At 57.0% G+C, this 10,924-nt stretch overlaps 2 protein-coding genes across 3 annotated transcripts in view; both read right to left on the bottom strand.

Annotated features, from left to right (window-relative positions):
- Positions 1-90: 90 nt before the first annotated feature.
- On the bottom strand, positions 91-5,809 carry PAM16 (presequence translocase associated motor 16). The gene is made up of 5 exons (XM_006054872.4): positions 5,653-5,809; positions 1,856-1,940; positions 926-1,062; positions 526-591; positions 91-245 (listed from the first exon to the last, which is right to left on the bottom strand). Exons 1-5 carry the CDS (start codon positions 5,653-5,655, stop codon positions 159-161), a joined length of 378 nt encoding a protein of 125 aa, XP_006054934.3. The 5' UTR covers positions 5,656-5,809; the 3' UTR covers positions 91-158.
- Positions 5,810-8,057: 2,248 nt separating this feature from the next.
- The window catches only part of LOC102406687 (coronin-7), a 52,931-nt gene continuing 50,064 nt past the window's right edge, over positions 8,058-10,924 (bottom strand). Inside the window, exons 24-28 of one of the 2 annotated variants that reach the window (XM_006054875.4) lie at positions 10,154-10,270; positions 9,755-9,890; positions 9,252-9,340; positions 8,851-8,937; positions 8,581-8,723 (exon numbers count right to left, since the gene is read on the bottom strand). In XM_006054875.4, coding sequence (XP_006054937.4) covers positions 8,718-8,723; positions 8,851-8,937; positions 9,252-9,340; positions 9,755-9,890; positions 10,154-10,270 — 435 coding nt within the window. In that variant the 3' untranslated portion in view covers positions 8,581-8,717. Of the gene's footprint in view, positions 8,724-8,850; positions 8,938-9,251; positions 9,341-9,754; positions 9,891-10,153; positions 10,271-10,924 lie in introns of both variants that reach the window. The other variant, XM_025275335.3, reaches the window with a different exon arrangement.

Raw genomic sequence — 10,924 nt, 5'->3', positions numbered from 1 at the left:
TGAACACCACCGCCTCCCCTCCGTGCACAGCCCCACAGCTGGCAGGAAGAGCGGCCTGCCTCTGGAATCTGGACATGCATACTCAAGAAATGCGGAAAAGACATTTATTACGGAGCTATAAATTAGAAGCGGGCGGGTGGGCGGGAGGAACCAAGCGGTCACGTTTTGGGCGGCTGCTGTCTCTCCCTGTCCTCCTGGGCCTGGATTCTGAGTTCCTCCTCAAGACGCTCCTTCGCTCGGACCACCTGGGGAGGGGGTCACAAACAGTTAGGCTGGGTGCCCCCTCCCTCCCCAGGTCCTGCTTTGGCTTCCTGGAGGGCCGTGGGCAGGTCAGGGAGCTGGTTCCAGTTTCCGCCAGCTAGCAGTCCGGGCTCTTCGAGGCCATGGCTGCTGGGGGCCACCATCCAGGGTGACAAAGGGCGCAGGCAGTTCAGGGGGCCCCCTGAGCCCTGGGCACCCTTCTCCTGCCAAGCTCTGAACCGCCCAGAAGTGAGGGATGCCCCGGCCCACCCTCCCCGTGCTCACCTTTGACTGCAGGTAGAAGGAGCCACCCACGGATTTATCGTTCACCTTGAATAGGTGTTCGTAGTTCTGCAGAGGAGGGGAGACGGTGAGTCCCTGGTTACAGAAGCGGGGGAAGCTAGGAGATGACAAAGAAGGAAAGCGAAAGGGCTCGCCCCTCAGAGCGCTCCAACGCTGGGAGCCACTAAGGGGCGGAGAAGTGGACAGGCGCCCATGAGACAAGGCCTGTGCCTCCGCCTCTGCGGCCTGCACACCGACAAACGACGGTGGCCTCCTCGAGTCCCAGCCGGCCGTGCTCAGGGCCCCCACTCCTGCTCCCTCCCCTCCCCCCACCAGCTGGCAGCCTGTCACCCTCTCCCCATTTATGGGCGGCTTATCTCCGAGCTGGCCGGGGGCGCCTTACCTTCTGGATCTCCTCGGGGCTCAGCTTGGAGACGTTGAGAATCTGCTGTGCCTCCTGGAGGCTGAGGCCTGAGAGGTTGGAGGCGGCCGCAGACTGGTGTCCTGCGCGTCCCCGGGCGTCCGCCGCTGCTCGGCTGGCTGTGTGAATACGTGGGTGAGCGCCCAGCTCCCAGCGGCCCAGGGCTGTCCTGGGGAGCAGCTCATCCCCGCCAGGGGGTGCGGGAGGAGACGGGCAGGGCCAGGGGGCATGTCCTCCAGGAGTGGATTTTGAGGGGCCAGGGGTGGGTAGGCAAGTGAGGACAGGTTTTCCCCACTAGAGGACGGGGCAGGGGCTGGTCAAACCCGGCATCAGGTCTCCAGCCTAGACCAGGAGATGACCCTGTCCCTCATCTTCCCCACCCTCTCACCCCGGGCACGCAGCAAGTCGGGGAGCTTAGGCTGCTAGGGGAGCAGAATGAGGCTGCGGGCAGGGGTGGCAGCCCAGATGAGACCCGGCTGACCTGTGGTCACCGAGGCCACTGAAGCAGGCCGCCTTGGGTGACCTCTCAATTCAGGAGCCAGTACAATTTTCCTTAAAGCGTCAGTGAATATATTTTAGATTCTGCAGGTCAATCAGTCTGTGTTGCAATTACTGGACGCTGGCTGACTGTTCAATAAAACTTTATTTGCAAAAACAGGCAGGCAGGCAGGCCAGTGTGCCCACTTTTGGCCGGATGATCGTGTCAATCAGGTCTCCCTTCTCTGGGAATGTCCCAAGATCAAGCACTGCCCCCGAGAAGAAGTGTCCCAGGCTACCCAAGCTGCCAGAACCCAGCCCACAAGGGGTCCCTGCATTCACAGGTGGCCCAGCGTGAGGAAGGGGCCCACAGCTACAGGGAAAATCTGACCCAAGCAGGATCTCCCAGCGCAGGGAGAAGGAACCCAAGCTTACCTGCAAACTCCTGCCGCAGGGCCCGGGCAAAGGCCCTGCCCACCACCTGTGCGCCCATCACAATGATCTGGGCCAGGTACTTGGCCTGTGGGCAAGGAAGGCACCTGGTTAGTGGACTGCATTCTCAGGGCCCCGGAGATGAGTCCTGGAGGTGCTGGCCGAGTGGCAAGGCTGCTGGAAGGCTGAGGCGAGGGACCCCAGCGCAGCAGCCACAGGCCACTTCCTCCCAGCGCCTGATACAAGAATCTGCTCTGGGAGGCATCGGAGGCTCACAGGAGAACAGTCTTGAGTTTTGGGGGGCAGGTACCCGAAAGAGTCCCCCAGAGGGAGATAGGGCTCTCTCTCAGCCTTCAGACAAGGCAGACAGGAGCGAACGCAACATGGCCTGGGAGCCAGAACTCGGGGTTGGTCCCAGACTCACTGCCAGCTCTGCATCTGAGCTTGGCAGGTCCAGCCTTCATCTGCTGGTGGTGAGATGCAGGGCCATTCTGATTCTCCCCACGTTATTCAAGTCCATTCCATTCAACACAACAAGAGAGCCAAATGCCCTCCACCCTAGGCCCCCGTTCCTCCACCGGCTCACTGCTTCACTCAAACCCCGCCTGAGTCAGTGCCAGGGCGTCAAACACACAGGACCCAGCCCTGCGGGAATCCCCCCACTGCTGTGCAGAGTGGGAGGCTTCCACTCTGAGACCACGTGGTCCAGTGCCCCACAGAGGTGAGTGGGGCATCAAGCAGGACCAGAGGTGTACACGGTCAATGGAGGGAGGGAAGCCCTCAGGAAGGACGTGGGGACACTTCTCCCGGGCAAGTAGGATCATGATGGTTACACGGGGGCTTTTTCAGGTGAAGCCTGAAAGTGAAGCCCAGACTAGGAGAGTGTAAGGGATGCCTGGGAGCAGCCAAGAGCCTGGGGGACTTGGGAGGCAAGACGAGTAGGGTGGCTGAGACGGGAAACATACAGACCTTACTATGACTAGGGATAACAGACAGCACATGCATGTGAAATGGTACACACGTGTGCATAAAGGATACTGGTGAATGCTTGCTGCAGGTCACCACGAATCACGTGGCGCCTCCAAGTGTTGGTGTCCAACAAGAACTTAGCCAGGGTGTCGAGCGCTGTGACAGACACATTTTATTGTGCCATCTGATCCCGACAGCTTGAGACACGCAAACACAGTGTTTAGTGACCAACCTGAGGACACATAGCTGGCACCCAGGAGGAAGATGGGCAGAAAACCCACAGCCCGTGCTCTCAGCTGTGGTGTCCCCAGGCTGCCCACCTCACGTAGGGTCGGCAGGGAGCGCGACCGAACAAAAGGGCAGGACCCAACTCAGAGGCTGAAGACGAGCTTGTCAGATTCCAGCAGAACCCGGATTCCAGAATTGGCCTTGCTGGGCCTCCCTGATGGACGAGGTGGGTGTGGTTCCGGGCCAAAGGAGAGGTGAGTTTGGATTTCACAAGCCCCATATTTCACACCAGAAGGCAAAGCTCTGTGAAGACTCGCCAGTGGTCAGAGGAGGGGCGAGGCTGCAAGTGCTGAGATGAAAAGGCCCAGGAGGATGCGCTTTCGGTGGGAGAGTCTCACCTGGCTTTCCCCCACCCCAGCTTGCCTGAAGCCTGCCCACGTGGGGCAGGAGGCTCTGAGATGGACAGCTGGTCCTGCCTGAGGGACAGAGAAGCTAACAGGCCTGCCAGTGGTTCCGAGGATTCCCTTGGCCAGGAACTCCCATCAGGCCTCGGACCTCCCCTCCTGCTGCCACACTTGAGAGCCTGCATCACCACACGCCTGCACTGCCCTGTCTGGGGAACAACACAGCCCAACGTGGGACCAGAGCCCTGCAGCTGGCAAAGGACCACAGGTGGCGTTGGGGGCTGGGGAGCACTTGGGAATATGCTTTGTCCCATGTCAAGTGCATCAAGAAGGGAACCTGGACCCGGACAGACTGATGTGCAAAGCTCCCTTCACGGCACAGTTCCTTGGGCTGGTGAGCCGAGCCAGCATGGATCCACCCTCTTGTCAAGGACACACTGGGATAGAAAGGAGGCTGTCTTCGCCCAGGGCGCCTGCAAACAGCTGCGGGCATCACAACCAGGCAGGAGGAGGTCAGGACCAGGACCATCACATCTTCCAGGGCACATCCAGGGTCTGGGCTATGGTGGGCACCAGTGGGTGCCCAATACATATTTGAATGAATGAGACACTTGACAGGGCTTCCCAATGCCTCCCTCTGCTGAAGGAGGGCTCTGGCCTTCCCACAACAGACACACACACACACACACACAATTCCCCACTTCTGTTGCTGCTGCAGCCAATACAGTCCACCCCCCAGCTCCATCTGGTTACAAAGGACTTTTCTGGTTTTATCTTCCCTCACCACTCTCCACCCCACACACTACAGCCACGCCCTTTACTCCCTGACTCCAAGATTAGTTCCCCTACTTCCTTACTCCACAGTCTCGGTAACTCTGAATTCATGCACCTCGGGTCACTGTTCTCAAGTGCACAATTCAGCACTTTTTAGGATATTCACTGAGCTGCACATAGCATTTTCATTATCCTACCCCCAACAAACTCCATACCTACTAACCCACTGAATACCCTCCTTCCTATGCCAATATTGTCAAACCCCAACATCCTTCAAGATTTGGCTTGGACACAGCTGGCTGTCCAGTGGTTAAGACACCATGCTTCCAATGCAGGGGGTTACAGGTTCAATCCCTGGTCAGGGAACTGAGATCCCACGTGCCACCACCAAAAATAAAGACAAAACTCACATCACCCCCATTTCCTGGAGTGAAACCTTCCCAGGCTCCCCCCATTTCTACCAACCCATCCTGCACTGTCTTTCTTTTCCCATTAATATATTGTCCTATTTTATGGATTCGTTGGCTTTCTCTTTTAAGGTACAAACTCCTTGGGGGCCACGTTTTACTCGGTCCCTCAAGGCTGACTGAGTCACGTGCAGGAACATCTGTCAGGGACCCAGTTGGGGGATAGTGGGGAGTGGTCCTCAGAAAATGGCAGTGACTATTACAAGACAAGAACAACCACCAAGTGTGTAGTATCAGTTAAAACCAGGACGAGAGACCCCGGAGAAGTCAGACTCTCGGAGCTCCAGGTTGTTTACCTGGAAGATGGGGACAATGAGGGCATATGCTTAAGAATTAAATGAGAATCTACATAAGCCCCAGGGCTCCGGGCCTGGCACTAGAAAGCTCTCACGATCAATTAAGAAGTGCTTCCTCAAACCCACTGCCTCAATAACTTGGGGAACAATCCTCTGTCAGGGGATAGATCTCAGGACTCTGCACTGTTAAAGATCCCCAGGTGACCTGACTCTGCTAGGGTGGCCCAGATCTGTGGGCTGGCTCGGGATGATACCGCAGATACGCTCAATTATCGGTGTCGCAGGGTCAAGTCCCACTTCTGCCACTTGCTCGTGAAAAGTCCTGGAGCCCGATTAACCAGCTTTCAAATGGGAATAATGGGGCAACACCATCAACTAGCTCGGGAATCGAGCAAAGACCCCTACACAAAGCTGGTGCACGCGGCGACCGCATCTGCTTGGTATTCCCTGGCCCGCCCCGCTCTCCAGACAGATGGCTCTCCCTCGGGCCCCGAGGTCGCCAGCGCCCGCAGCAGGGCGCCCGGTGGCGACCCCCGCCTAGTCCCGGCTTCCCGCCGTGCATACAGCGGGGCGAGCGGCGCCCGCAGCCCGGCTGGAGCTACTCGACCCGGCCCCCGCCCCCGGACTCGAAACGGCCTCTTGCCCCCCTCCTCCGGTCTCACCATGGCGACCACTCAGGTTCGGGGGCCCGACTTCCTGGCCCCGCGGCCCCGGCTCAAGGGCGGCCGGCGGGTCAAAGGTCAAGGGAGCCTCAGAAGAGCGCATGCGCCGGGCATGCGCGTTGCTCCATAGACGCGCGGGGTGTAGGCGGAGACCTAAGGTCTGTAGGCGGGGCCGTGGGCGGGGCCTGCCTCAGCCTCAGACGCTGGGGAAACCTCCTGAGGCTTAGCACACCGGACACCGTAGGCCCCGTGACTACCCTGGGGTGCTAGGAACAAAGAATAACGCCTGTTCTATCCGGGGCGGGGGGGCAGATACTTCTTCCGTTCATTTTGCCAAAGTATTTGGGACTTAAAGACATAGAATAAACATACATTTCACAAACGTGATAAGGAGTAAGATGCTAAATTCTCACCAATATTTAAGACAGGAAAACTTCAAAAAAGGCTTCAGGGACATCCCTGGTGGTCCAATGGTTAGGAATCCACCTTGCAGCATAGTGGACAAGGGTTCGATCCCCCAGTCCAGGACCTAAGATCCCACATGCCACAGGGGCAACTAGGCCCAGGCAACAACTGCTGAGCCCTCATGACAAAAAAGATCCCATGTGCTGCAACTAAGACCCGACACAGCCAAATAAATAAATTATAAAAAAAATAACTAGTAGTTAAAAAAAAAGAAAAATCGGTTTCATTCCAGGTTCTTTCTGTCTAGGAAGGAGGGCTCTTCTCACTCCTCCAAGTCTTTGTTCCAATGTCACCTTCTCAGCGAGGCCACCTTGACCCCCTACCAGGGCTGCAACTTGTACTCCATTCCTTTGCTTTTTCAAAAATTTTCGGTTGCATCACACAGCCTAGGGGACCTTAGTTCCCCACCAGGGATTGAACCCATGGCCTTGGCGGTGTAAACGGTGGAGTGAAAGTTCCTCTTTGCTTTTCTACTACCAGCTTTATTGGGAGATAATTCACACCCCACACAATTCGCCCCTTCGAAAGTCACAATTCAATGCTTTTTAGTATACTCACAGTTTGCAACCATCTCCACTAGTTCCAGAACATTTTCATTCCCTGCTTAAAACTCCACACTCATGAGTAGTCACTACCTATTTCCCCCTCTCCTAGTCCCTGGTGACCACTCACTGCCTCCTCTCTCTATGAAGTTCTCTTCTGGGTGTTTTACAGAAATGGAATCATATTATATGGGTTTCCCAGGTGGTGCTAGTGGTAAAGGACCCACCTGCCAATGCAGGAGATGTAAGCAAGGCGGGTTTGATCCCAGGGTGGGAAGATCCTCTGGAGAAGGAAATGGTAACCTGCTCTTGTATTCTTACCTGGAGAATCCCATGGACAGAGGAGTCTGGTGGGCTACAGTCTATAGGGTTGCAAAGAGTTGGACATGACTGAAGCGACTCAACATGCACGCACGTGTCTGGTTTAAACCTCCATTCTTGATCCCTATTTTTTTTTTCCCTGAAACTCTTATCACATTCTATCAAATTATACCATTTATCTGTTCCCTCCCACTAGAATGTGGATTCCTGGTGGGCAAGACCTCTTTTCTCCTTTTCTCTACTCTTGGGCATCAACACCTGGAAGAGTGGCTTTTTAAAAAAAATTTTATTTTCGACTGTACTGGGTCTTTCTTGCCGCACGCAGGTTTTCTTTAGTTTGGGTGAGCGGAGCTACTCCCCTGCTGCAGAGTGTGGGCTCTGGAGCATGGGCTCTGGAGCATGGGCTCAGCAGTTGTGATGCACGGGCTTAGTTGCTCCACGGCACGTGGAATCTTCTCAGACCAGGGATGAACCCATGTCCCCTGCATTGGCAGATGGATTTCTAACCATTGGGCCAGCAGGGAAGTCCTTCATTCCCTGCTGAATGAACAAGAGTCCGGCTGCCTCCTACCGTGTTCTGGACCACCACCCTTCTTTCTTTTCCTCTGGGTCTCCAAATGCAGTCTTTCCTCAGCGCCCTTCCTTTCATCTGAAACGTTCTTCTCAGGGCTCTCTCCAGGGCTCTGTGACCCTTAGGTCTTATCTCTTAGCTTCATCACTTCTCAGACCCTGACCACGGTCTCCCCCTGCATCCCAGGGGCTCCCTTTCATGAAGTTTATCTACTTCACAGTTCTCTGCACACTGTCCATCTGCAAACTTGAGCATAGTCCGGCTCCCCTCTGCCTACTAAAACTGTGCCAAGTGCCTTGAAAAGCCTCGTCTCTCCGGTTCATGACCGGAGCTGCCATCCAGAGAGAACCCGGCCAGGTACCCTTGTGTCGGATGAATGAATGAACTCCCAGCAGGAGCAGAGTGAGGCCTGGGACCAGGTGGAGCCCAGGGCCAAACTACCATCACCCTTACCGCTGTCCCCTTCCCCTTCCAGCCGGCCCAGAGACCACAGTGGCACCAGGGTGGCCAGCTTAGAAAAGTTTAATTGTTGAAAACATCCAGGACACGTGCAGGCCAGTCCCTGCGGGGCTCACACCCCCTTTAATTGGGCTATTAGCTCTGTGACACCCATTTCTTCTGGCTTCAAGTTTGGGGAGCAGGGTGACTGATCCCAGGCCCCTGAGGCTGGAGCTGCTCCAAATGGCCAGGTGGGGGGGCCAGCCCCCTAGACCCTTGACTGGAACTGGGGCAGCAGGCAAGATGGGACGGCATGTGATAACTGAAGGTGCTGAGCGAAGCCAGCCCAAGCTGGGACCAGCCCAGGTCAGAGGAAGGGGGGACAGGGAGCCTAGCGCCTGCCCAGGGACATGCCCCTGAGCTCTCACTCCACCCCACCCCTATGCCCCTGGCTCCACATGCTAGCAGGCAGTGAGGAGAAGTGCCCAGTCCCAGAAAGAGCAGAGATGCGGACAATCCATGGAGACTGCAGCAGGGCCCAGAGGCTGTGGAAATGCCCAACACTCAAAGGAAGTTTGAGTCAACTGACAGATGGGGCTTCTGGAATGAGGTGTGCCAGGGCCAGGAGGTGGCTTCCAGTTTGAGGGAGAGACGTGAGGTGCGTGGGGGCACCAGGCTTTCCTGGAGGCGGCAGTGGAGGGCGAGGCTAGAGGCGGCTGGTGCACAGGCTAGTCCTGGAGAGATGAACCAAGAAGCAGGGTGGAGTTGGGAGGGCCCGGGACGGGGGGGTGGGCGAGCAGGCTGCAGGCCTGAGTCGGGGAGGGATGGGAGAGGATGCTGGCCCCCAACCGGTCCACTCACCCACTCGTCCTCGTCCACGCCTTCGAAGGAGTCCTGTGGGAGCGGGTCCTCCCGGTTCCCCAGCTTTGCCACCATGGCACTCAGCAGCTGGGGACGGGGTGGAGGTGGGAAGTGAATGGTGGTCTCTGCATACAGAGGTCCCAAGTACACTTGGGTCTGGTTGGGTTGGGCCGGGCCAGGCCAAGGTAGGGCCTCTCCCTGCCCTTCCCTGGCTTCCTGAGCCCCACCCCACTACGACGGTCAGTTTCAGAATTTTGGAAGACCTCCCCATCAAACTGTCCAACTAACAGATGGGTGACACCGGCTCCTGGCCCACTCGGGGCTGGACTAGAGAGCTGAAAGGCTGCGCCATGTGCAGCCAGGACCCCTCCACCCCTGCAGCCAGCCCTCTCCCTGCCTACCTCTTCTTTCTTCTGCTGGTCTGACTTCTCCTCCAGGTAGACTGAGGAGGGGGCCCGCCGGGCAGGGGCTTCACGGGGGGCCTGGCTCACTGGGGCGGGACCAGGGACAAGCATCAGACAGGAGAGAGGCCCCTTGGGACCAGGCTTCCTGGTCCGACCCCTGGGTTCCAGCCCATAGGGGATTCCGTGGCACAGAGTCCAGAGGTGGCACTCACAGCTACTCAACCCTCAGTTCACGTGGCCTGCCCTCGGTACCAGGCTGTGTGCATGTGCTCATGCATATTTGGGGTGGGGGGCTTCTGACAGAAACACAGACCCTGGGCCCTACCCTCTAGGGGCTCAGAGACCAAGTCCAAAGTATAACCACCTGTCCCCAGGAACGCTAGAGCTTCCTGAGTGCCAGCAGGGGTGGAGGGTCAGACTAGGACCTTCTGCCCCTTTCTCCAACCCCTACCTGCTCCCCTTCATCCTCCCCTCCCCCATCGCCCAGGCCCTCATCCTACCTGGGGTCATGCCGGGGGGCTGCAGGCTGAGAAGCCGAGGCGTCCCATTAGCACCTCCCAGCCAGGCCTCAGCACTGAGTGCCGGCTCCCAGCTCACGGCGGTGTCGGGGAACACGTCGTCCTGGAAGAATTCTTTCTGCAGCGATGGAGGAAGGGGCTGCTCTGAGGCACTGAGCAGAGGCCCAGGGCGCACAGGCCTCCACTGGGCAGGCAGTTATGGCGAGACCCAGGACCCCAATCTGAGGTTTCTACGGGGCTCAGAATGTCAGCAGAGTAAGGCGCGCAGATGCCCCACAGAGCAGTGGGTGGGGCAGTCTGGTGACAAGACTAGCCAGGACCCAAAGCCCCTGACAGGGGCCGGGGAGGGCTGGGTGTTACCATGTTACATCCCCAACTCACCCTGACTCGGGGCAGCCGGAAGGCGACAGGCTCCAGGGAGCTCTGGCGAAGTCGCAGGCATCGGGCAAACTCCACCTCCCGCACATCACACTCTGTCTTGGGCAGGAGGATGAATCCCTGGGGTGGCAGGGGAGTGTGAGAAAGTCGCTCAGTCGTGTCCGACTCTTTGCGACCCCATGGACTGTACAGTTCATGGAATTCTCCAGTCCAGAAGACTGGAGTGGATAGCCTTTCCGTCTCCAGGGGATCTTTCCAACCCAGGGATTGAACCCAGGTCTCCCACACTGCAGGCAGATTGATTACCAGCTGAGCCACAGCCTACGCTAGAGTCCAGAGTTCGCTGGCACCCAGACCCCCGGTACCCCCTCACTTAGGACCTCCAGGAGCAAGGCCTAGCCCTGGATGGTGGTGTAATGTTTAAAAACTAGCTCTTGGGAGGAAAAATGTCCTGGTTTGTAGCATTTGCCTAGTTCTATGGTGTAAAAACTGCCCGCCTGGCCAACTTCACGCCAACAATGTGACTGGGGGGATGCAGATACAGTAAGAGAAGCGCTGTAACAGCTCGTGGTAGATCTCTGGCAGACAAGGGCCCACACATTAAGTAACCTCGACAGCACAAATAACAGTGAAGTCAAATAAAATAACTGCCAAGTGATAAATTAAGTATCTATTGCCTTGGTCTTTAATGCAACTTATTTGTGGGTTCATAAAACTTAACCTTATGTAGTTTAATTTTCAGTAATGGGTGAGTTTAACAACCAGGTCCTGAGG

The sequence above is a fragment of the Bubalus bubalis genome, chromosome 24 (genome assembly GCF_019923935.1).
Source record: "Bubalus bubalis isolate 160015118507 breed Murrah chromosome 24, NDDB_SH_1, whole genome shotgun sequence".
Lineage (NCBI taxonomy): Eukaryota > Metazoa > Chordata > Mammalia > Artiodactyla > Bovidae > Bubalus > Bubalus bubalis.
The sequence above is the reverse complement of the archived record's forward strand: the minus strand, read 5'-3'. Positions and strand labels throughout refer to the sequence as shown.